This window comes from Bos grunniens, chromosome 5 (genome assembly GCF_055505025.1).
Source record: "Bos grunniens cultivar Pamir isolate PY7600 chromosome 5, Bosgru_T2T1.0, whole genome shotgun sequence".
NCBI lineage: Eukaryota > Metazoa > Chordata > Mammalia > Artiodactyla > Bovidae > Bos > Bos grunniens.
In genome coordinates this window covers 49,349,731-49,377,229 of record NC_141169.1, presented here as the reverse complement: position 1 = coordinate 49,377,229, position 27,499 = coordinate 49,349,731, and the positions used below count along the sequence as shown (strand labels likewise).

The window sequence follows — 27,499 nt, the reverse complement described above, 5'->3', positions numbered from 1 at the left end:
GTTTTTAAGGGGGAAGTGTTTAGGTTTTAGTTTTTATCGAACATTTTTATGGTTAGGTTTTACATGTTTTATCTTACTCTTTTGAAAATACATTTCTAAGGAATTACCTTTTTAAAAGGATTATAAAAATTTATACCAACAGGTAGAAATATCTGAAAATAAAGTAACAAGTCTATCTTATAGAAACCATCATTATTACTTTTACAAGGTCTTAATTGTTTTTCTTTATTCTAGAGGTATAGATTTTAAGGAGGCTTCCCAGGTGGCTCAGTGGTAAAGAACCACCCTGCCAATACAGGAGATGCAGCAGAGCAAGTTCCATCTCTGGGTTCAGATAGAGGAAATGGCAACCCACTCCAGTATTCTTGCCTGGAAAATCCCATGGACAGAGGAGCCTGGTGGGCCACAATCCATGGGGTCTCAAGGACTTGGACATGACTGAGTGACTGAGCACACACATAGAGTTCAAAGTTATGCCAATTGTTTTGTCTTGATAGCAGAGTTACTGCTCTGTGTCCATAGTTTTTTGCTTAGAATGTTTTTGCACAGTGACTTATGCATTCATTTTTATAGCTGTATTGATATCAAATGGCAAGTTAATATTTAGAAATAAGGCTTGGGTGTAAAACTTTGCAAGTTAGTGACAAGTGATGAAGAATGTACCAACAAAATTGCTTCCCTGTCTTGAATATACATGAATGGGGAAAAAATCCTTTAGGGGCAATGCGCATTTTAACACACGGAACATCAATTTTATTTTGCAGTTTGAGATCTCTTTTACATGTATATATGTACAAAAGGAATTTGCTAATTGTGGCTATTCCAAAAAGCACTTTGTACTTACAAAGGAAACTTTTGCTCTGTAGGAATTCACCTAGGTATAATTTTTAAAATTTACATATAAAGAAAGTAATTGAAATTAATTGGCAGAGGGAAATTTATAGGCTATCTGTTTCTTCTAGTACCTGGGGTGTGGCTTAGAACCTTGCTCAGCCTTAGTAATGACTTCCTAGATTAAGGATACCTATTAAAGTGGAAGTGGAGTCGCTCAGTCGTGTCCGACTCTTTGCGACCCCATGGACTGTAGCCTACCAGGCTCATCGGTCCATGAGGTTTTCCAGGCAATAGTACTGGAGTGGGCTGCCATTTCCTTCTCCCGGGGATCTTCCCGACCCCGGGACCAAACCCAGGTCTCCCACATGGTAGACAGACGCTTTACGTTATGAGCCATACCTATTAAGGTATCACAAATGCTTGCTTTCTTGAATTAGTTCACTTGAAGAAACATTGTTTCTCCTAGTCAATCATCCATTTACTCACTCATAAATTATTTATTGGGCACCTCCAACCAGTCCATTCTAAAGGAGATCAGTCCTGGGTGTTCTTTGGAAGGAATGATGCTAAAGCTGAAACTCCAGTACTTTGGCCACCTCATGCGAAGAGTTGACCCGTTGGAAAAGACTCTGATACTGGGAGGGATTGGGGGCAGGAGGAGAAGGGGACGACAGAGGATGAGATGGCTGGATGGCATCACTGACTCGATGGATGTGAGTCTGAGTGAACTCGGGAGTTGGTGATGGACAGGGAGGCCTGGTGTGCTGCAATTCATGGGGTCGCAAAGAGTCGGACATGACTGAGTGACTGAACTGAACTGAACAGATGTGATTCTAGAGGATGAGTATATGTTTTGTAGAACTGTAGGAGTGATCCATTTTCCCAACACACCACCTTCCTCCTCTCCCCTTGCAGTATCTTCTCTCTCCTAAATTTATGTACTACCTAGTGCATCATTGTTTCAGATTTGTATATTGTAACTTGGAAAAGATGACTTTAAAACTTATTTTCTGCAAATTTGAATACTCCCTGTGATAAAGTTTACCACAAAAGAAATAGTTTCATTTCTTACAGGACTTTAGAAGTAATAAAGTGTATAGCTTGTAAGAAGTTGCTGAATAGCACAGGGAGCTAGGCCTGGTACTCTGATGACCTGGAGGGGTGGGATTGGGGGAGTGGAAGGGAGGATCAAGGAGGGGATATGTGTATAGTTAGGGCTGGTTCACGTTTTATTATGCGGTGGAAACAATGTCGTAAAGTGATTATCTTCCAATTAAAAATAAAAAAATGTTAAAAGTAAAAAAGAAAGAGATAAGAAGAATGAATTTATCCAAAATGAAAATGTTACCAACTTGAAACGTTTACGACTGTGGTTCAAGATGTTCTAGAAGTATTCTTACAACAAAAGTTTTGTTTTTTTTAAATGTCATCTTTAAATCTCCCTTCATTTGGATTGTAAAGCCTTACATGATAAAAGTGTTTACTAAGAACTTTCTGTATTCAAGCAGTTTATCTTAATTTACATGAAGGGAGCTATTAATATTTATCTCCATGGGGAAATTGAAATACAGAGGGAAAATGGTTAGATTTGCCTTGTGTTAAGATCCCACCACCAACTAAGTTTTCAATCCAGCATTTGAACCCATGATCTGACTTAAGAGTCCACAATCTTAGCCACTGGGAAGCAGTAGATTTTCTTAATGTATCTTTTCTCACGTAATAACTTTATTGGGGCAGGTAAGTCACTCGTAACCTCTGGGCCTTGATTTTTGCATCTGTCAAATGAGGGGATAGTAAAATCAACTTTACTTACAGCCATGACTTTTGTAGGGCACCGATGTGATGTTTGTGGAAATGCTTTCTAGAAATTAGAAGTGATGTATAACTATGTTATCTTTTATTTTTTTAATTGGAGGATAATTGCTTTACAGTGTTGTATTGGTTTCCTCCATATAACAACGCGAATCAGTCATAACTCTGTGCGTGTATGTCTGTATCTCAAGAAAGATTTTGAGCCCTCATCCCACCCCTTGAGATCGTCACAGAGTGCCAGGCTGGGCTTCCTGTGTTATATAGCAGCTTCCTGCTAGCCATCGATTTTACACATGGCAGTCTGTATATGTCCACACTACTTTCTTAATCTGTCCCACCCTCTCCTGCTATTTTTCATGTCATAAGTTAGAATTTCCCAACAATAGTAGTTTAAGCAGCATGTGTTCAGCACTATGACATGTCCTGCTACTGCTAAGTTGCTTCAGTTGTTTCCGACTCTGTGTGACCCCATAGACGGCAGCTGACCAGGCTCTGCCATCCCTGGGATTCTCCAGGCAAGAATGCTGGAGGGGGTTGCCATTTCCTTCTCCAATACGTGAAAGTGAAGTCCAACTCTTAGCGACCCCATGGACTGAAACCCACCAGGCTCCTCCATCCATGGGATTTTCCAGGCAAGAGTACTGGAGTGGGGTGCCATTGCCTTCTCCCATTATGATGTTAATAAGTAATAGAAGAGTTGGTTAAATTTATAGCACCTATCAGAATTTTTTAAGCTGTCTCTCAAACTGTCCGAGTAGATAAAAGGAGTCATCTTTTTCTATTACCTAATTAGTGCCTTATTTCTAGGTGCTGAAAAAGAATTTTCTTACCTTTGTTGTTCCGTCGCCAAGTCACATGGGACTCTTTTCGACTCCATGAACTGCAGCACGCCAGGCTTCTCTGTCCTTCACTATCTCCCAAAGTTTGCTCAGACTTATGTCCATCGAGTCATTGATGCCATCCAACCATCTCATTCTGTCACCCTCTTCTCCTTTTGCCTTCAGTCTTTCCAAATATCAGGGTCTTTTCCAATGAGTCGGCTCTTTACATCAAGTAACTAAAGTATTGGAGCTTTAGCATCAGTCCTTCCAGTGAATATTCGGGGTTGATTTCCTTTAGGATTGACTGATTTGATCTCCCTGCTGTACAAAGGACTCTCATGAGCCTTCTCCAACACCACAGTTTGAAAGCATCAACTCTCAAATCCATAAATGGCTACTGGAAAAACCATAGCTTTGAATATACATACCTTTTTCGGCAAAGTGATGTCTTTGCTTTTTAATATGCTGTCTAGATTGGTCATAGATTTTCTTCCAAGGAACAAGCGTCTTTTGTGGCCTCAGTCAACTGTCTGCAGTGATTTTGGAGCCCAAGAAAATAAAATCGGTCACTGTTTACACTTTTTCCCCATCTATTTGCCATGAAGTGATTGGACTGGATGGCATGATCTTTTTTTTTGAATGTTGAGTTTTAAGCCAGCTTTTTCACTCTCCTCTTTCATCCTCTTCAAGAGGCTCTTTAGTTCCTCTTTGCTTTCTGCCACCATCAGGGAAGCCCCTTATCTTTACAGTTATATTAATTTAATAGGTTATGAAACAGTTTGAAATTAGATTTTAGCCTCCTTGACCGTTAGATTTGCTGATAGGAAAGATGGGATACATTGCTTTAATCCAAAATATAGTAGTGAATTTGAAACAGAAAAACGTCTCTTAGAAGTATAGATGGGTCTTAGAGTAAGCTTCGGAGAAGGCAATGTCACTCCACTCCAGTGCTCTTGCCTGGAAAATCCCATGGACGGAGGAGCCTGGAAGGCTGCAGTCCATGGGGTCGCTAAGAGTCGGACACAACTGAGCGACTTCACTTTCAGTTTTCACTTTCATGCATTGGAGAAGGAAATGGCAACTCACTCCAGTGTTCTTGCCTGGAGCATCCCAGGGACGGGGGAGCCTGATGGGATGCCGTCTATGGGGTCGCACAGAGTTGGACACGACTGAAGCGACTTAGCAGCAAAGTAAGCTTCTGTTAACATTATCTGAAGAACAGACAGTACTTGGAGCTGGTAGGGAAGAATGGCCTGTCACATGCTGTTCTTCAGCTAGTTTGTAAGATAGGATACCGTGAGTACTGTTACTGCTAAAGTGGAAAGATGAGGTGTGCCCCTATGAATAGGCAGTAGATTGAACAGGGAGTAATGAAGAGATTGGGGGGTATAAAATAATAAAATGAATTTGATAAACAACATCATGCTGATTTAATAAGGAATTTAAAGTGCATTAGGATCTTTGGTCTCCTAGTTAGTTCATATGTAGAACATAATGAAATTTTCATCCCATTTTGCATTTGAAATTGTATCAGAGATATGGTTTTAGACCAGAACTGTCTCAGAAACGTAGTATAAGCCATTATGTAATTTTAAGCCATATGTAATTTTAGTTTTTCTAGTAGCAACATTAAGATGTAAGACAGGTTTACTTAATCTGGTAATCTAGAATATTATCATTTCAATGTAGTCAGTTTAAAAATTAGATATTTTGCATTCTTTCTATATAAGAATGTATGGCACTAATAGCTGATTTTATACTCACAGACTGTCTCAGTTCAGACTAGCTAAATTTCAAGTGGTCAGTCGCACAGGTGGCAAGTGGCTACTATGTAGAATAGCACAGGTCTAGACTGCCCTGAGTTACGGAGTTATGTTGGTATAATAAGATCTAACAACTGCTAATTTTTGAATCTTAATAATGTGCCTTGCATTGTGTTGTCTATAATATTTTCACTTAATCTTTATAATAACTTCATGATGTAGCTTTGCTGTCTCATTTTGTAGATACAATGAGGTATAAGAGATATTAATTTAAAGTCTAGGGTCAAACATGTAGGACAGCAGGGATTTAAAACCAAGTCTGACCCTAAAATCCTCGTCCTTTTCACTGTATTGCACTGTTGTAAAGCATAGTCACTTGCCTAAGGCAGGTTGGTGAGTGAGATTCAGTTCTTCACTGCTCAGTCATTTTTGATTCACTGCAGTGACTTGATTTAATTAATCCTTATTTTAAAGTATAAATACAGATCATTTTAGTTTAACCTAAAATGGAATCTGTATCCCCTAAATTCTTCCTTATATTTCTTTTGGGGAATATTCTTTATATTCTTTTCACCATTTCCTGTTGTAAACTGCTTTGTATAGCTCTTCAAACTAGACATGTAGGAGGAAAAAATGACATTTTGATTCTGGCACATGACTGTTTTGGGAGATAAGGAAAAAGTCAGCTACTGTTGAGAAAAATGAAAATAGAAATAACTAATAAAACTTCTGTTGTGGTAAAAAAAAAAATTTATAGGTTTTAGTACTTTAGTTTGAGAAAGATTTCAGTCAGTCAGTTCAGTCATTCAGTTGTGTCCAACTCTTTGTGACCCCATGGACTGCAGCACGCCAGGCTTTCCTGTCCATCAACAACTCCCTAAGCTTGCTCTAACTCATGTCCATCAAGTCGGTGATGCCATCCAGCCATCTCATCCTGTTTTGTCCCTTCTCCTACCACCTTTCCCAGCATCAGGGTCTTTTCCAATGAGTCAGTTCTTCACATCAGATGGCCAAAGTATTGGAGTTTCAGTGTCACCATCAGTCCTTCCAATGAATATTCAGAACTGATTTCTTTTTGGATGGACTGGTTGGATCTCCTTGCAGTCCAAGGGACTCTCAAGAGTCTTCTCTAACATCACAGTTCAAAGCACCAATTCTTCGGCACTCAGCTTTCTTTATGGTCCAACTCTCATATCCGTACATAACTACTGGAAAAACCGTAGCTTTGACTAGATGGACCTTTATTGGCAAAATAATGTCTCTGCTTTTTAATATGCTGTCTAGGTTTTTCATAACTTTTCTTCCAGGGAGCACGCATCTTTTAATTTCATGGCTGCAGTCACCATCTGCAGTGACTTTGGAGCCCAAGAAAATAAAGTTTGTCACTGTTTCCGTTGTTTTCCCACCTACTTGCCTTGAAGTGATGGGACCAGATGCCATGATCTTAGTTTTCTGAATGTTGAGTTTTAAGCCAGCTTTTTTCCACACTCCTCTTTCACTTTCATCAAGAGCCTCTTTAGTTCTTTGCTTTCTGCCATAGGGTGGTGTCATCTGCATATCCGAGGTTATTGATATTTCTCCTGGTAATATTGATTCCAGCTTGTGCTTCATCCAGCCTGGCATTTCGCATGATGCACTCTGCATATAAGTTAAATAAGCAGGGTGACAGAATACAACCTTGATGTACTCCTTTCCCGGTTTGGAACCAGTCTGTCGTTCCATATCTGTTCTAACTGTTGCTTCTTGACCTTAAACTAAACTGAATTTGACCTTAAACTAAACTGAGAAAGATTAGGGGTGGTCTTATTCATCACGCTCTTTGGTTTATAAAACATCTCAGTTCTTTTGCATGGTGTTATTTTATGGTGAATTTACACTTAACATTTAATGAATTTGAATACCTAATGTTTGCTCATAAAGGCAAGTTGTTTGCTTCTAGAAGGAAAAATGAACAGTCTATGATTTTTGAATGGTTGTCTTCGAAATCATGTGTAAAATAGTTGTTTAAACTTGAAAGATGTCTAACTGCACTGTTTTAAGTTTCTAGGGTAGCCCATAGAAAGTTATTTAAAACCATGTCATTTTACAAAAGATACATGCACTCCAGGGTTCATAGCAGCTTTATTTATAGTTGCCAAGATAAGCAGCCTAAGTGTCCATGACAGATGAGTGGATAAAGATGTGTATATACACAGATGTGCACACACACACAATGGAATAGTACTCAGGCATAAAAAAGCAACAAAGTTTTGCCTTTTGCAACAACATGAATGGATTGTAGGGTATTATGCTAAGTGAAATAAGTCAGACAAAGGCAATTCTATGATATCATTTGTATGTGGAATCTAAAAAAAACAACAACAAACTAGTGAATGTAAGAAAAAAGAAACAGTCTAACAAATACAGTGAGCAAACTAATGGTTACCTTGGGGGAGGTAGAGACAGGAAAGGGGAGAGGAGCAACAAAGAGGTAAGGGATTAAGAGGTACAAACTGTTATGTATAAAATAAGCTACAAGGATATATTGTACAACACAGGGAATATAGCCAGTGTTTTATAATAACTATAAATGGAGTATAACCTTTAAAAATTGTGGATTACTATATTGTATACCTGTAACTTATATAATATTTTACATCAACTATATAATATTGTACATCAGATCAGATCAGATCAGTCGCTCAGTCGTCTCCGACTCTTTGCGACCCCATGAATCGCAGCACTCCAGGCCTCCCTGTCCATCACCAACTCCCGGAGTTCACTCAGACTCACATCCATCGAGTTGGTGATGCCATCCAGCCATCTCATCCTCTGTCGTCCCCTTCTCCTCCTGCCCCCAATCCCTCCCAGCATCAGAGTCTTTTCCAATGGATCAACTCTTTGCATGAGGTGGCCAAAGTACTGGAGTTTCAGCTTTAGCATCATTCCTTCCAAAGAAATCCCAGGGCTGATCTCCTTCAGAATGGACTGGTTGGATCTCCTTGCAGTCCAAGGGACTCTCAAGAGTCTTCTCCAACACCACAGTTCAAAAGCATCAATTCTTCGGCACTCAGCCTTCTTCACAGTCCAACTCTCACATCCATACATGACCACAGGAAAAACCATAGCCTTGACTAGACGAACCTTTGTTGGCAAAGTAATGTCTCTGCTTTTCAGTATGCTATCTAGATTGGTCATAACTTTCCTTCCAAGGAGTAAGCGTCTTTTAATTTCATGGCTGTAGTCACCATCTGCAGTGATTTTGGAGCCCAGAAAAATAAAGTCTGACCCTGTTTCCCCATCTGTTTCCCATGAAGTGGTGGGACTGGATGCCATGATCTTCGTTTTCTGAATGTTGAGCTTTAAGCCAAGTTTTTCACTCTCCACTTTCACTTTCATCAAGAGGCTTTTTAGTTCTTCACTTTCTGCCATAAGGGTGGTGTCATCTGCATATCTGAGGTTATTGATATTTCTCCTGGCAATCTTGATTCCAGTTTGTGTTTCTTCCAGTCCAGCGTTTCTCATGATGTACTCTGCATATAAGTTAAATAAACAGGGTGACAATATACAGCCTTGAAGAACTCCTTTTCCTATTTGGAACCAGTCTGTTGTTCCATGTCCAGTTCTAACTGTTGCTTCCTGCATACAAATTTCTCAAGAGGCAGATCAGGTGGTCTGGTATTCCCATCTCTTGAAGAATTTTCCACAGTTTATTGTGATCCACACAGTCAAAGGCTTTGGCATAGTCAATAAAGCAGAAATAGATGTTTTTCTGGAACTCTCCTGCTTTTTCTGTGATCCAGCAGATGTTAACAATTTGGTCTCTGGTTCCTCTGCCTTTTCTAAAACCAGCTTGAACATTAGGAAGTTCACGGTTCACATACTGCTGAAGCCTAGCTTGGAGAATTTTGAGCATTACTTTACTAGCGTGTGAGATGAGTGCAATTGTGCGGTAGTTTGAGTACTCTTTGGCATTGCCTTTCTTTGGGATTGGAATGAAAACGGACCTTTTCCAGTCCTGTGGCCACTGCTGAGTTTTCCAAATTTGCTGGCATATTGAATGCAGCACTTTCACAGCATCATCTTCAGGATTTGGAATAGCTCAACTGGAATTCCATCACCTCCACTAGCTTTGTTCATAGTGATGCTTTCTAAGGCCTACTTGACTTCACATTCCAGGATGTCTGGCTCTAGGTCAGTGATCACACCATCGTGATTATCTGGGTCATGCAGATCTTTTTTTTTTACAGTTATTCTGTGTATTCTTGCCATCTCTTCTTAATATCTTCTGCTTCTGTTAGGTCCATACCATTTCTGTCCTTTATCGAGCTCATCTTTGCATGAAATGTTCCTTTGGTATCTCTGATTTTCTTGAAGAGATCCCTAGTCTTTCCCATTCTGTTGTTTTCCTCTATTTCCTTGCATTTATCGCTGAAGAAGGCTTTCTTATCTCTCCTTGCTATTCTTTGGGACTCTGCATTCAGATGTTTATATCTTTCCTTTTCTCCTTTGGTTTTCGCTTCTCTTCTTTTCACAGCTATTTGTAAGGCCTCCCCAGACAGCCATTTTGCTTTTTTGCATTTCTTTTCTATGGGAATGGTCTTGATCCCTGTCTCCTGTACAATGTCACGAACCTCAGTCCATAGTTCATCAGGCACTCTATCTATCAGATCTAGGCCCTTAAATCTATTTCTCACTTCCACTGTATAATCATAAGGGATTTGATTTAGGTCATACCTGAATGGTCTGGTGGTTTTCCCTACTTTCTTCAATTTAAGTCTGAATTTGGCAAAGTATATATCCTGTTTTAGCACGTGTATCAGTTCAGTTCAGTCGCTCAGTCATGTCTCACTCTTTGCTACCCCATGAACTGCAGCACGCCAGGCCTGCCTGTCCATGACCAACTGCTGGAATCTACCCAAACCCATGTCCATTGAGTTGGTGATGCCATCCAGCTATCTCATCCTCTGTCGTCCCCTTCTCCTCCTGCCTTCAGTCTTTACCAGCATCAGGGGAATGAGTTAGCTCTTCGCATCAGGTGGCCAAAGTATTGGAGCTTAAGCTTCAACGTCAGGTCTTCCAATGAACACCCAGGACTGATCTCCTTTAGAATGTACTGGTTGAATCTCCTTGCAGTCCAAGGCACTCTCAAGAGTCTTCTCCAACACCACAGTTCAAAAGCATCAATTCTTTGATGCTCAGCTTTCTTTATAGTCCAACTCTCAGATTCATACATGACTACTGGAAAAACTGCCTTGACTAGACAGACCTTTGTTGGCAAAGTAGTGTCTCTCCTTTTTAATATGTTGTCTAGGTTGGTCATAACTTACCTTCAGTATTGGTATAAGTTTTAGGTCCTTAGAATATGGGCATGTTCTGTGGGAGTTGCATTAGGAGACAGCAAGTTTATTTTTGGCTTTTTGTATTTTCTTTTCGTTCTCTTAATTCCTGTTCTTATGCTGGCCTAAGCTTCTTGCTATTCTGCTATAATCTTGGTTAAACATCTAAGTGCTCAGTACTTCAGATTTTTTCTTTCTTTTTTTAAATTGAGGTATAATTGACTTAGTGTATTAGTTTAAGGTATGCTATTAATACATAATGATTTGATATATGTATGTTTTGTGAAGTGATAATCACTAAGTTTAGTTAACGTCCATCACCATATATAGTTACAGTTTTTTCCTTGTGGTGAGAACTTTTAGGAGTTACTATCTTAGCAGCTTTCAGTATACAGTGCAGTATTATTAACTATAGTCACCACACTGTCGATGACACCCCCAGGACTTATAACTGGAAATCTGTACCTTCTGACCACCTTCACCCATTTCCCCCACTGCCCTACCCCCTGCCTCTGGCTGCCACCAGTCTGTTCGGCGTCTATACATTTTGTTTGTTTGTTTGTTTAGATTCCACATACAAGTGAGATCATACAGAATTTGTCTTTGATTGATTTCATGTAGCATAATGCCCTGTAATAAATAGTAGGTCCAGTTATTGGGTGTTTGGCAACTATAAACATAAATGTTTACACTTAAGCATTTAAATCTTAAGCAGTTTACATATTTTGACAAATGAAGAATTTGTAATGGAGGACTAGGCTAATCACTTAGTCCAAGATTGCAGGTCAGAGAGAGGAGTTAGAGAGTTAGGTTGTTGGTTGAACTGTGGAAGTATGAATTGAAAGCTCACCCCCTAACTATTTTACTGTATTGCATTTCTCTCCCATTCCCTCTTTCCTTTTTAAGAAATTGCAACTCTGATTTTCTGAGTTCAGATTTTCAGCTAAATGATAAGAGAAATTCATTTGATTGAATTAATTCACAATATTATAGAATTCTGATAATAAAAATATGATTTTGATAAAACTTGATAATGTGATGATCTTTAGTGAGAATTGAGCCAGTATGGAATCAGAACTTAATCCTGTTTCTCTAAATCATCCTTCATTCTTATATGTGTTGTAGTTGGGTTGCCTCCATTTTTCAGTCAGAATTTAGCTCAGTAGTTCTCAACTTAATGGGCCGAGAACATTTGGGAACACCACCCATTACAAGGTATTGTCTGATGACCTAACAGATGATTTGCCCTTCTCATATTGTGCTGTTATTTTTAACTGTGTATCAATACTACCATGATTAGAATATAAAAAATTACATATTCATGATAGAATTTTGTCATATTTTCTTAGTGTGTAAATACTAAAAATACTACCTTGGGGATCTGAATATCTTGATGTAAATGAAATCCTTTTACTTGTAAAGAAACATTGCTTAAAACATGGTATAAGGAAATTATATACACTGGTTATATTTTAGAATTTGTTTTCAAGGCAACCATAGTGAATAATGGGAAATCAGCTGTAATATTTGAATGAATGACTAGCTTGCCAACCTTCAACTGGTAAAATCCCTTTAATCTTCTCAGAGGTGATTCTGCTTTAAATACAAGATCTTTATTAACCCAGATTTTCTCTCTGATTAGCGAAATTTTGGGCATTTAGTATAAAATTCAGGTAAGGGGGTTTTGGGCAGAAAGCCTTAACTTGGGGGTCTTCTATTTTGTCTCTTTCTAGTTTAAGAGTTTCTGAGGACCGTGATTTCTTCCCAGTAGCTCCAGGGCATAGACAAGTGAGGAATGGAGTAGTGGCGTATTGTGTTATTTTGTAAACTGAGTGCCGTCTATTTTTTTTTATTTCATACTAGGATTGGGAAAAAAATGAAAAAGCTAAGATTTATTAATCTCTTTTCTCCCCACATTGCTAAGCATAATCAGAAACCATCCCATTTTATGTTAGTTTGCTAGATAGAGTCTCAAAGAGGGTGACCTGCCGAAGGTCCCAAGTCATAAATTTTGGAGCGAGTATTCCTTGCTCCAGAGATTTTTCTTTTTCATTTTACCTCACTGCCTTTCAGTGTGAAGAGTTATTTTTCATTCATCTAAATGACATGATTTCAGAAGTAAGCATTACTTGAGGAAGTTTTTATTTAAATTATAAAAATTTAATTTGTAATTTTAGATTAAAAAATTATTTTTGGCTGCACTGGATTGCTTTGTGTGGGTTTTCTCTAGTTGCAACAGGTGGGGATTGGTCTTAATTGCGGCTCATGGGCTTCTCACTGCAGTGCCTTCTCATTGCAGAGCACTGGCTCTAGAGCACGCAGGCTCCAGTAGTTGCGGCACACAGGCCCAGTAGTTGGCACCTCCCAGGCTCTAGAGCACAGGCTCAGTAGTTGTGGTGCATGGGCTTAGTTGCTCCTTGGCATGTGGAATCCTCCCAGAGCACGGATCAAACACCCCTGTGTCCTCCTGCACTGGTAGGTGGACTCTCATCGTCTGCCACCAAAGAAGTCCTGTAATTTGAATTTAAAAATGTTAGTAGGTTGAAATTAATATATTAAAGTTATAAATTATATTAATATTGTGTCACCCAAGAAGGAAAAAGAATAAAGATACCACCCAATTACTTTGAAAATATTTAGTGCCTTTATAAGAAAATTCTGTAATATTTGAGCTAGAAAATGAGAGAAATAGAATGATTTAGGGTCATTGCCTAAATTTTATTGTAGGCAGAATATCAGTCCACATACATTTAAAGAAATAGTGGTACAGCATTCTGTTGGGTTTGTTTCAATCAGTTCAGTCACTCAGTCATGTCTGACTCATTGCGACCCCATGGACTGCAGCACACCAGGCTTCTCTGTCCATCAGTAACTCCTGGAGCCTGCTCAAACTCATGTCCATCGAGTTGGTGATGGTATCCAACCATCTTATCCTCTATTGTCCCCTTCTCCTCCTGCCTTCAGTCTTTCCCAGCAGTAGGGTCTTTGCCAATGGGTCATTTCTTCACTTCAGGTGGCCAAAGTATTGGAACTTCAGCTTCAGCATCAGTCCTTCCAATGAATATTCAGTCAGGATTGATTTCCTTTAGGATTGACTAGTTTAATCCCCTTGGAGTCTTCTCCAACACCGCAGTCCAAAAGCATCAATTCTTCAGCGCTCAGCTTTCTTTATGGTTCAGCTCTCACATCATTCATGACTACTGGAAAAACCATAGTTTTGACTAGATGGACCTTTGTTGGCAAAGTAATGTCTCTCTTTTTTTGTGGGGAGGGGGTTAGTTTAGATTGCTTATTTAATTTTATTTATTTTAAGGAAATACCTCCTTTCTTTAAAATTCTTTTTTGATAATTTTGTAATGGATTTTGTAAATACATGGTGATATGGATTTTGATGTTTTAAAGCAAGATTAAAGCTTGTAGAGTATACATTTGCAGGGGTTGAGAAACAACTTAAAATAGTAAATCAAATTTCTGGCAAGTCAGTTTGCTAACTAGAACAGACATAACATGAATGTAAATATATGTGTAATCTTGTGCTTTAATTTATAAGACTTTTTTCCTACCAGTTTATTACAGATTTGTTGCCATACTTTTTTGGGGAGGGGGCCTATTTTTGTTAATAAATTTTGATTCTAAGGGAAGGAATTTTCCACTGAATGAATAAAAGTAGATGAAAAAAGTCAACATTTTTGTCTTATACAATCACCTTAGAGTTTAAAGGACTTAGAAGTCACTGGCTGCTTTGGACAGTGGGATTTGGGAGAAGATGTTTTAGTTCATCTCTCAAGAGTCTTAAACTGGAGGTTTACTCAGGGTGTCTGTGGACTTGGACTGTAAAGACTTTGGAATTTAATTCAGGTCAAGGTACTCTGGGTCTGTACTGCATGCAGTTATTTCACTTACTTCTTAAAACAATCCTGAGAGCCAGGTGGTGGCTTTAATCATTTAATCATTCCCATTAGATTAAGAAACTGAGGCTTAGGGAGGTTAAGAAACTTGTCTAAAGTTAGTAAGTAGTAGAACCAAGATTTCAGTACAGAGAATCTGACTTCTGGCATGGGATCTTTGTCCTTGTACAGTACTGTCTACCTGGATTTCATTTGAAACTGTCTTCACCAGCTCCCCCTCCCCCAAAAGTTTTATATTCTACTAGACCAGGAGTTCTTAACCCCCTCTGGTCTCTGAACCTTAAAGAAGCCATAAGTGGATTCCAGGTAAACTTGAAATTAGATGCAAATTTTGAATGTGTATTCATTTTTCTCGGAATAGGGTCCATAGATTTTGGCAATTTCTCAAGGGTCTCTGACCCTCCAAAGTAGTGAGAATCACTGCACTGTAAGCTGCTCTGAGGAAAGTACTATGAGTTTTCATCTTTGTATTCCTTAGCATCTGGTTTTTTGATTGCTCAAAAATATTCATTGAAGAGAATTTAACAAATAAGAGATAGTATGTGGGGAAGTAAGCTTAGAATTGGTCATAATTTGGGAATTTTAAGATACCTTGAAATGTTTACTAAATGAGTAGAGAGCATTAGTTTTATTTTCTTGGTTCAGAAAATTGTTTTGTTACTGACAAGTTTGAATTTTCAGCTGTAGTATATAGTAGCCCTATGAAGTTAGGTTTTTTGAAGTCAGAGCTTAAATTAGCAAAATTTAAGTGTGTTCAGAAATGCCATTGAAAAGTCCTCTAGATCTAGAGGCTGCTATGTGGTTTCTCTAAAAGGCCAGTTTTGTGTTTTTTGTTTTTTTTCATCCAGTGTAGGAATGAACTGTTTTAGTACTTGGTGGAGCTCTAAGGTCCATGATGCTGCTAAGTCACTTCAGTCATGTCTGACTCTGTGCGACCCCATAGATGGCAGCCCACCAGGCTTCCCCGTCCCTGGGATTCTCCAGGCAAGAACACTGGAGTGGGTTGCCATTTCCTTCTCTAAGGCATGAAAGTGAAAAGTGAAAGTGAAGTCGCTTAGTTGTGTCCGACCCTCAGGGACCCCATGGACTGCAGCCTTCCAGGCTCCTCCGTCCATGGGATTTTCCAGGCCATAGTACATCTTTAAACATTAAAATCATACTCTGTGCTTAAAGTATTCCTAATTATGAGAGCCACGTGGAAACTGAGAGCAGCTGAGGGAATGGCAGTGTCATATCTCCCATCTTAGGCTTTGTCTAGAGCACATATGTTTTGACTGTATCAGGGTAGATTGGTTGTTGGGAATTGCATGCTTTATTTTTTTTCTAAGTGATTGTTCATGTTCACACATTTATTTGTATTCTCTCTCTACTACAAGTAGGAGTTAAAAGTAGACATTAGGTGAAAATCTGATGATTCCAGCAAATGTTGTACTTCTGTTCATTGTGTTCAAGCATGAGTTTTACTCTCAAGGTTTCATATATTTTTACCAACAAAAAAGTTTTTACCACATCAAAACTGCTTACATTTTGTTTTATTGAATGTTTTTCTTTTTTTTTTGATCTAATGATGACATATTTAAATTCCATATTTAAATTCCTCTGTTTGCCAAATGACTTCAATTTCATCTGCTTTCTTCCAGAGCTAAAAGGCAAGATGTAACGTTTGAGCACATTGCTCATAAAGTCGGTGTTGAGGGGTTTTTGTTTTTTTCCTGTTAGTTCCAAATTCAGTTTATATGTTAGTTTTGGTCATGCTTTAATCGCTGTGCTTTGTCTTTGCATATAATGCCCCTTTCCGTTGTCTCTGTTTAATGCATGGAATAATAACTATTTTTGGGGTTTTTTTTTTTCAGTTTTATTCACTTTCTCATTGCACTGCAGCTTTTCTCTCTCCAGCTTTCTTATTTGAATAATGTCTCCTTGCTGCTCAAAACTAACTATGCATTGTGACTGAGAATGTTACTAAGTAGAAGGAAAGTGTTAGTCACTCAGTGTCCAACTCTGCAACACCATGGACTGTAGACCAGCAGGCTCCTCTGTCCATGGGATTCTCCAGGCAGGAATACTGGCATGGGTTGCCATTTCCTTCTCCACGGGATCTTCCCAACCCAGGGATCAAACTTGGGTCTCCCACATTACAGGCAGATTTCTGTACGGAGTCACAAGGGAAACCCTAAGTAGAAGGAAAACCTCATGAATTTAGTTGTATGGCAAATGCATGTTGTTTTATCGCATTGTGCTGGAGATGGGTTGTACAGTGTATCACAGATTCCTTTTGGATTTCTAAATTCTCTTTTAGCAATATTCTTTTAGAACAGCCTCTTTATAATACAGTTTTTATTCTTGGCAACATAAACCTTGAGGAAGTGTTATAGCCAGTCTCTAGTGTATAACAGTTAATGTTTAAAATCTCTTAATACAGTGAGCTGTCACCATGTTTAATAAATTACAGTATTGTATTAACATAAATTCCTTTGGGTGCCAAGATATCTGTTGCACAGATGCTTGCTATTATTTATAGGTTTGTTTCTAACCTTTGTAGGTTGACTTTTATTTTTCTGTTCATTTGTCACCATGCAGTAGCATAATTCTTTAACTGGCATATATGCAAAATAGTTTTCAGGAAAAGACTTTGAAAGTACTGAAAAAGCAGATCACTCAAAATTTTTGGACCTTAAGCAGTATAGTAAGATAAAGTCCCATAATTTAAATAGATATATTGTCTTTATTTGAATGTGTTCTTATATGGCCTTTCTTCCCAACATTGGGTAAACTACAGAAGTGTCTTTATCTGACAGAACTAGATGGTGGCAGTAGCCTGATCGGTCTCTTTGGTTTTGAACCTCTAGGACCTGGTGTTGGGGTGGGGAAAAATTCATTTGTTTGTATTTTATTTTAGAGTAAGCTGTTGGTATTTTCTGTAAGTCTGAGTCTTCTTTTATATTAAACATTTTTTGAGTGGGAACTTCAATTTTATTTGCTAGTCAGATTCAGTAATCAGTAACTCAGATATTCTTCTTTAAGATATGGATACTCTATTAAGATATCAGAATTAATTTTTAGAAGGAATGTGTAATGTTTTGATGTGCTAGTGATCTAATTTTCTAATTTGTCATTATTTTAGATACATGAAGCCAGTTTTGTAAAATCATTGGTAGATGAACTACCTCCAGCTCAGGAGGTTAAATGTATTAGAAAATAGTTTTGAATATTTGTAAACATTTACTTTTTAAAAGTTACTAGATAAAAACGCCTACATTTTGCTACTTCCTTATATGCCAAGTTTCTCACACTATTTTAGTAAAATAGGATAAAATCTTATCTGTAAATGTAAATTATATGAATTTTTAAAAATAAGACTATAGTAGCCAGGTCTTTCTAAAACAAAACAAAAAAACTCTTAGATTCCAGTAACTCTTCTAGCTTTTTGCATAAGAGGAACTTTTCAGTTTTCAATTTGTTAAGAATTTAGACTAACTTGGAAGAAGGAAAAAAAATTTTTTTGTACAATGAGCTGCAACTATTACAATTGGGGTTTTAACCTAATGTATCTAGGAATTGAAGTGGTCTTTTACCAGTTTTCTGGTAGGATTTTAGCAACATTAATGAATGGGGCTTCCCTGGTGGCTCAGTGGTAAAGAATCTGCCTGCCAGTACAGAAGATGGGAGTTCCATCTTTGGGTAGGGAAGATGTCCTGGAGAAGGAAATGCCTGCCCACTCCAGTATTCTTGCCTGGAGAATCCCATGGACAGAGGATCCTGGTGGGCCACAGTCCACAGGGTTTTGAAAGAGCTGGACATGACTTAGCGACTAAACAACAACCACCATTAACAAATACTTATTGTTTTGTTTTTTATACTTTTTCTCCTGTAGTATTTTTTAATGAAACATTTCAAACAGGAGATTGAAAGATTGTGCTGTGAGCACTGTAGATTCTACAGTTTACATTTTCTGTATTTGCTTTACTATGTATCTTATTCATCATTCACCGTTCTTTTTCAAAAATATGTCTAAGTAAATTGAGGATATTAGAATATTCCACCCTTACATACTTCATGAATGTTAGTAATTAAGAGTGAGGTTCTTTTTCTTTTTAGGTAAAATTTGCATGTAGTCAAATGCACAAATCTTTAAGGTACCATCAGATGAGTTTCAAGGAACACATGTAGTCATGTAACATAAACCCCTGAGATATAGAACATTACCTTCACCTCTTCTTCCTCCTGCCCAGTCAGTACACTGTCACTGTTCTATTGTTTTCACCATAGATTTATTTTGCTTATTCTAAAACTTCATATAAGTGGATTCATAGAATACTCTTTTGTGAGGCTTTTTCACTCAGCATGATCTTTTTGAGGTACATTAATGTTGCATTTTCTAGTAGTTCATTCCATTTTATTACTTTTGGTTTATTTTGAAACCTCGGGTGTACTTTACACAGAAATTATTTGTCCCTTCCTGAATTCTTAAAGCACTCTATACTAAATTCTAAGGTATTTGTTATATCATAGATACTCATTTATCTTCACTACTACGTAAGCAACATGTTTTCATAGCATGGTGTGTAAAATATGCCCCACTAATACTTGTTGAATGGTCTATAGTTAAAAGTCTTTCTTACAGCTTTTGTTACAGAGATCCTAAACTTGAGTTACAATTATAATGTAAAATCAGTGCTTAGACGACTGGAGAAGGAAAAGGCCACCCACTCCAGTCTTCTTGTCTGGAGAATTGCATGGACAGAGGAGCCTGGTAGGCTCCAGTCCATGGGGTCCCAAAGAGTCAAGAGACGACTGCAGGACTAACCCTAGTGCTTGGATGAAGATTAAATAAAATTTTAATAAAAATTTTAATTATAGTCTGTTGTCAATTTTTTCCAAGGGAGTCTTCATTTTTATGGTGAGCAAATGTGAGACTTTCAAATGACCATAAGTTTGAAAGAGATCATAATGATTCTTAGCATATAAGGGTGAAGAGTGGGAATCAATCAAATAATAAGACTATTGCCAATTTAATTTTGACTTTGACCTTTTATTTCTCTGAATACATTGTTTCAGTTTTCATTATATTCTTGGTACTTTGATAATCACATTTAAAGCCTTTTTTATTTTATAGAGTCACCGTGTACATTTCTTATTCTTTAAGAAAACTTATTTGGAAGTAGCACAGGATCGTTGGCCTCTCAGAACAGGGCAAGTGAAAAGCTGGGAGTCTTATATAAGATATGAAAAGTGGAGAAGCATCTGTGTTTTTGCCGTTCTCGTTTCTTTCACTGATTATCCCAATCTAGGTCTGTACCTCTGTAAATCCAGATAGATAGGTAGGCTTAATATGGAAAGGTTATTTATGAGTAGAACATGGTGATACAAGAGTTTGTCTTAGGCAAATTTTATAGTAGACAGTTCTTGTCCATAAAATTCTGCCTATTGTGATTGCAGATTGAATCTCAATATTCACAGTAATTTACTAAGTACATTTGAAGTGAGCTGTTCCTGAGCTTTAAAATGTCCGTATATTTAATGGAGCCATGGAACAATAGGTGAGCTCTCAGAGAACAAATGGGCAGCAGTGCCGTGTTGCGAAAGAATGCACTGCCTTGTTCACCATGTCCATTTTTAGATCAGTCTGGCTGGCAGTGAAATGCAGAAGTGCTTGCCACACAGGTGCTGTGTTCTGCAGCTGTTGGAAACATTTGCCCTCCCACCCACCCACCACTCCCCCACTCCCCCACTTCTTCACATATAATTATGCTCTGTTTAAACGTTAATGCTAGAAGATGGGATTTGAGAGTTTGAACGTCTGTTTATAACTAGGTACAGCTCAGAGAGATAATTGGTCATTTAAGCAGCTGAATTTAATTGTCTAGATACTTGAAGTTTCCAAAAACTAAAAACCTAGCCTTAAGGTCAGAGTTTTAGAATTACAAGAGACTGCCTTTACCTTTGAAAGAGCATGTCTGCAGAGTTACTGACCTCCAGACTGAACTTCTTGAAGACAGAGCTTATATATATATTTTCATTTTTTAATCTGTTGCAACACGCATAATGCCTGGCACCTAGTAGGCACTTAATATATGCTTGTGAGAGTCTTAGATAGCAGATGAAGCCAAAATATTATTTAGATGTGGTATGGTTCTAAATCAGAAAATTATGATTTTTTTTTAAGCAGATGCCTCATGGTAAGTTTTATAGCAGCCTTGAGAACAAAGTGCTGTGACAGCAGAGAGAAGGGGAATGGTCAGTGCTGCCCATGGTGGTTGTCGAATACTTTATGTTTTGATATATCATGGAAAATCTTTTCCTAGACTACAGTTTAGAGAACTTGGTTTTGAAGTTTTTATCATCTTAAGAGACATCAGTGTATTTTCCCTAAAGCAGTGTCTTTTCCTCTCTATCCCCATTTTAGGCAATTTTCATGCATTACGTAAGGAGATTAAAGTTTAATGATTCCAAATCTGAAAGTTCTAGAGAAGAATGTTTTCCGTAAACTGACTAGAACAAATATTTTCTTTTCTGTAGTTGCCTTTTCTTTTCTGAAAAGAAAGTAGGCTTTGAAGTCAGACTTAGGTTTGAATCCTACCTCTTTAAACAGCATTTACCTGAAGGAAGCAATTTAACCTAATCATGCATCAGTTTCTCTGTCCATAAAATAGGGGTAATACCTGCTGTAAAATAGTGATATAAGGAGAAATAAGCTACTTCCTAAAAGCGTGGCATCAGTATTCCTGGAACATATCAAGAATTTAAGAAATATTCAGTTCAGTTCAGTCACTGAGTCGTGTCCGACTCTTTGCGACCCCATGAATCACAGCACGCCAGGCCTCCCTGTCCATCACTTCCTTTTTATTCGAAGGAGAATCTTGAGGAGTGAGCAGGATTGTAGTACTTCTTTAGCTTTAGGGAAGCTGTTGTAGGAGGCTGCACTATGCCTTCAGGCTTCTGTTCTTTCGGCATATATTAGTACACAATATCTGCAAGGCAGGTAGAGATTTTGCAGTCTTGTTGGTGGAGGAAACAAAAACTGATAGTTAAGTTATAATATAAGATAGTAGGGATACTGAGAGTAAATACGTAGAGGTTCTGAGAAGAGGAAGGTCCTGATAAACTGCAGTTGTTAGGCATCCTTCATGACTGTAGGAGAGCTGCAAACGACCTTAAAGACAGAATGAAGGAGCAGGAAAAACATTGAGAGGATCAGAAGGATAAAAAGTACAGAGCCTTTCTGGCAGAAATTTTTTTCCACCTTTACTCAGATATAATTGACATACAACATTGTGTAAGTTTAAGGTGTGCAAGTATGTCAATTTGGTAAATTTATATATTGCAAAATTACCACCTTAGCATTAGCCACCACTTCCAGCCTGTCACAGAATTGTATCATTTCTTTTTTGTGGTGAGAATATTTAATATCTATTGCTCTTAGCAGCCTGCAAGTTTTTAACAGTATTGTTGGCTATAATCACTGTGCTGAACATTAAACTCCCAGAATTTGCCAATCTTGCAACTAGAAGTTTACCCTTTGATCCGTATTTCTCCCATTACCCCCACTGCCCATCCCCTGGTAACCACCACTCTACTCTCTGGTTCTCTGAGTTTGGCTTTTTTAGATTCCACAGATAAGTTATATCATATTGTATTTGTCTTTCTCTGTCTGAATTATTTCACTTAGCACAATGCCCTTAAGGTCCATCTATGTTATTGCAAATGGCAGGATTTCCTTCTTTCTCATGACTGAATAATACTCCATTTGTACATACGTACTGCATCATCTTTATCCATTCACCCAATGACAGGTTGTTCCCATATCTTGGCTATTACAAATAATGCTGTGATGAATATAGGGGTGCAGATCTCTCTTTGAGATCATGTTTTCATTTCTTTTGGATGTATACCTCATAGATTTGCTGGATCATATGGTAGCTCTGTTTTTAATTTTTTGAGGAACTTCTATACTGTTTTCCACAGTGACTGTACCAATTTACATTCCTACCAACAGTGTATAAAGCTTCCCTTTTCTCCCCATTCTCACCAAATTTACCTCATCTTTTTAAGGATAGCCATTTTAACAGGTGTGAGGTGATATCTCACTGTGGTTTTGATTTCCAATTCCCTAATAGTGATGTCGAACACCTTTTCATATACCTCTTGGCCATTTGTATGTCGTCTTTAGAAAAATGTCTGTTCAGTTCTTCCTGGCAGAATATTTTTATATGGCTTGTAATAGTAGTTTCAACTATTTAGAATAGAAAAATGTTGGGGCTGACTGAAACTGTCTGTGCTGATGTAGAGGAAGCAGGAGGAAAGTACCCTGAATGTATTATTTCGAGAGAGTGACCTGTCACTTACTACGTGTGTCTTTCTTTTAAAGTGTAAGCCAGGTAGCATGCTTCCTATTCTCGGAGATTTCTTGCTCAGATTAATAGATAAAAAATCTTCAAAATCCTATATTATCTTATCTATTAATTCCCTTAAATAATCTTTGACTTCATTTCTTGCTATTTGCTCTCTCATCCACACAGCTCTCTTTCCAGGAGTAATATGACTGACATGCTACCACTTCACAGCCTGCGGACTTCTTTCTGTCTGTAAACCTCTTCCTTCAGGTATCCATGTGGCTTGTTCCCTCAGCTCTCTCGGGTTTCTACTCCAGTGCAATCTGAGGAAAGAGGAGAAAAGGGAACTCTTGTACCCTGTTGGTGGGAATGTAAAAATTGGTGCAGGCATTAGGGAAAACAGTATAGAAGTTCCCTCACATGGCAAGTGCCATTCCTACTGTTTTATTTCCAAAGCACTTAGAATCATTTGACGTGTAAAAAGTGCATTTGCTCATTGTCTCTTCTAATCCTTCTAAAATATAGACTCCTTGAGGGCAGATACATTTTTTTTTATTCACTGCCACACTACCAGTGCCTAGTGCAAACTAGACAGGAAATACTTATTAAATGAATAAACTTTTTCTTTCTTTCTGAGTTGTAAAAGAACTTTGGTCACTGTAGACTTTTCTTTCCTTTAGTGCCATTGAATGAACAAAACAGGGCCTTCCTGAGGAAAGCATCAGTTCATTTGGTTAACATTAAACATGTACTTTGCAAATATAGACATGCCTCAGAGATACTGTGGGTTTGGTTCCAGACTTACTGTAATAAAGTGAATATTACAATAAGGGGAGTCACAGGAAATTTTTGTTTCCCAGTGCCTGTAAGAGTTACACTTACACTATACTGTCTAAAAAATGTGTAATAGCATTATGTCTAAAAAAAAACCTACATTTGTAATATACTTCATTTTTCCCCTTTTTTATCTGAGAATTCATAATGATTGACAAATTTGATCTCACCCTAAGAGAATGGAAAAGGTTTACACTTGTTTAGAAAGGGTCAGTAAAACTAGTAACATTTTTGAAATTTATGTGAGAGAAAGATGTTTAAAGAAGGGGAGTCAACAGTATGTCTTGAAAGTAAGTAGGAAAATATCACAAGATTTGAATTAGTTCCTTGTGAATCTAATCAATCATTTTCCATCACAGCAAATTTCCCATCACATTCAAATGATTGAATCTAATCAGTCATTTCCCATCACAGCAAAATGTGATGGGAAATGATTGAATGATTTTGAAGAGTCTTTAGTATAATTAAAGACATATTTTTAAGACTGATTTTTGGTAGGACAGTCAGAAGAAGAGAAGTCAAAATTTTAAGGACATTTATAAAGAAAAGTTTGATGTATTTGAGGTTTGAAATAATCTGAACAAGAAAAATGAAGGAAAAATGGCCACAACAGGAGAATTTGAGAAAAAGCAGAAATGAGACGCTGTTTGGGATGTATGGAATATAGGAGGACAGTGTTTGAAATACCAACTTGTTATTGTCATTGCTTTAGGATAAGTGATGAGGGCTTCCCTAGTGGCTGAGTGGTAAAGAATCCACTTGACAATGCAGGTGATGCAGGTTCGATCCCTGGATCAGGAAGATCCCCTAGAGAAGGAAATAGCAACTCACTCCAGTATTCTTGCTTGGAAAATCCCATGGACAGAGGAGCCTGGAGGGCTTACAGTCCATAGAGTCGTAAAGAGTCGGACATGACTAAGTGAGTAAACAACACCAACAAAGCAATAACTATAATTTACTCTCGGTTTCCATCCTTAGAAAAGAGGCTAGAAAGTGAGGTGACAGTTTTTTTTTTTTTTTCCTGTGAATTGCTTTTGGAATATGGTTTCTTCTCTACAATGGCCTAATTAGCAGGGGAGGGAGGAATGTTTTCACTAGGGATAACAGGATGTTTTTTATCCTTCTATGATCATAGGTAATGTGGGTGAGAGAAAAAGTACTGATGTAGTTTCAGAAATACTGAAATGATTTGGGGGGATAAAACTTAGATGCATAGAAATGCTTTTGCTTTGTTAACACTGCTGTTTTTAAATGGAGTTTCCTTTCGAATCTTAACCTCAAGACTGTGTTTACTTTTGTTTGTTAATTTAGTAGGTCTGTCTGTTGACTTAGTATGTGACAGTTTTCATGGAAGTCAGGGAACATTTTGCTTTAATTTTTAGCAGTAGGTGTGTATATTGTTGGCCTTTTAGATATGGCATACTCTCAGCTAGCCAAGTGTGCTAGATAAGAGGCCGAAACCTAGAAAGAAACAACTGGCAGAGCAGTGTTTTTCAACAGAATTATTGTTCTGCTCTTTGGCTTTCTTATTGTCATTCTATACATCTCCCTTCCCAGTTGCTCAGACGTACCCTTTTCCAGCTTCCTGCAAAATTTAACGCTTCTGCTTCTATGTTAACACACAGCATTGAATAAAGAAGGGCAGATTTAGCCTAGACAGCTCAAACAGCACTTTTCAAGCACTAACTGTTTGCTCAATACTATGCTTGACTCTGAGCATACAAACCTGAATATACATGATCCCTTGTGAGAAAATCACAGCAGAGCAATCTAGTGGGAGAACATCCATAATCTACAGTAATATTTGCATAGAGATACTTGAAGAGCTAGTTTCCATTTAGTAATCTTGACAAAAACAAATGCATAAACAGTCAGAAAGTGGTCCTCTCATGGCTTTTCTTCATAAATATTAAAACCTATATTTTAGAATTGCATGTTTTAATGTTTTTTAGAATTTCTTTTCAGTTCAGTTCAGTCGCTCAGTTGTGTCTGATTCTTTGCGACCCCATATAGACAGCAAAGAAAATATTTGTTTTTTTAGAATCATTTGACCAATTTAAGTAGATTGACAGAGCATTTTTGGTAGTATATTGAACTAAATATGGCTTTATTTTAAATTATTTAAATTTTACATTAATAAAAGTTAGTGTATTAAAAAGGATCTTTTCAGTCCAAGCATGTTCTGATTCTTAACATTTTATTTAATCGTTAAGTTTTATTATCCTTCCTATTTTCCTATTGAGTACTTTTGATTTTTTGTTTTTAAAAAATTTTTCTTGGCATGAAAACCTTATTGCTTTATAGAAAAATGCTGTCTGAAAATTCATTATCAAATCCTTTTAAGATGATAGCAGAATATGTTTCTCCCCCTTTTTAAATTGTATTTTTTTATTTAAACTGGTCTCACACATGAACTTTCTTAGAATCAAGTAGTTCCTGGTTCCTATGGGACTTCCTGTTTTCTCAAATAAAAATAGAAAAGCACCTCAGAAAGGAAACCTGGTCAGTGTGAACAGCTTTGTAGGCTCAGTTAGTCTTAGTTGTGTCCTGACTTACAGAGATCCAGGTATCTGAAAGCTTTGAATATTTTTGCATATAATTTTAAAGTAGAGGGTAAGGATGAGATTCTAAATAATAACTAGAAAAGTGCTATATAATATTCAGCCATAAACTTGTTTGAATCTTTTGGGGAAGGATGGATATAGGGAGGTTGAATGGAAAATGGTAAATCCTTTCTTTATAATATATATTAGAAAAAAGTTGTTTAGTATTGAGACCTAATTCTTAGCTATTTTGATGTGTGTGTATGTTTCTTGACACTTTTCCAGATGTTAGCAAGGACTAGGCAGGTTTGTCTTTTAATCATTGGAAGTAAGAATTCTAAATTAATTACTCAGTTTTAAAGCATCTTGCATATTTCCTCTAGTAGTAACTGACTTTTATATTTTGAAGAGAAACCAAGTTAAGGAGCCAAAATAAAGTCACTAATAGTAATGATCATAGGTAACATGTATTAAGTGTTTGACACTGTATCAAGCATTTTATATGATTTATCTCATTTAATCCTAACAACTGTATAAAGTAGGTGTCATTACATCCTTCCCTTGTAGAAGAGGAAACTACAGCTTAAAGTGGCTAAGTAGATAGTAGTTCAAGGTCACATTGCTAGCAAGCAATGGAGCTAGGGCTGGAACCAAGTCTGAGACCAGAGCACCTACTCTTAATTATTATAGAGCAAACTACAAAATCATAGTGAGAATGGTAAATATAGTAAGTCTGAAAAAGTAGTTCTCTAACCTTTGTTATCATCAATTTGTTTATATTTTGTTTGCATGTTTACATTCAGTTTTAGCAGAGTACCTTTTAGCATTTCTCAGGGCTTGGTTAGGGGGATTGTTATTCTTAAATGATACTAACAGTTCTCTCTTTTTCTTTCCTTGATAGTAAAAAACCCCTTTGATGAAACATTTGGAGACATGCAAGTAAGTAAATCTTAATACTGATACTTTATGTCATGTTTTTTATGATAAAAGTATTAGGATGAATATCAACTGACAATAGGAATTTTAAACGTTCTTTTATGCTGAGGCAATAAATTCTCTTATTTTTGAGTATTCCTTTTCTATAATATAATTAAATCTGACACAGATTTTCTCCAAAGAGCAGAACTGTTTATCATTTAAAGATAAAAGCCAATCGCAAGGTAAAATGGCAGTGGCATGTCACCTGGGGATCTGGTCTTAGCCTTCAAAGTGTGTGTGTGTTTTCTTAGTTGTTGGATACTCTCGCAGATTTTGCTCTTCTTTTGTTCTCTTTGGATTTTTTGCTCATTGGCAGGCCTTTTCAACTGTCAGGAAGCAGAGGATTTAGAGTCTT

General features: G+C 37.4%; 1 protein-coding gene across 1 annotated transcript in view; it reads left to right on the top strand.

Moving 5' to 3' along the window:
- LEMD3 (LEM domain containing 3) overlaps nt 1–27,499 on the top strand; it is a 74,788-nt gene that overhangs the window by 11,140 nt on the left and 36,149 nt on the right. Inside the window, exon 2 of the mRNA XM_086400165.1 lies at nt 27,068–27,105. Within this exon, the coding sequence (XP_086256291.1) occupies nt 27,068–27,105 (38 nt within the window). The remainder of the gene's footprint in view (nt 1–27,067; nt 27,106–27,499) is intronic.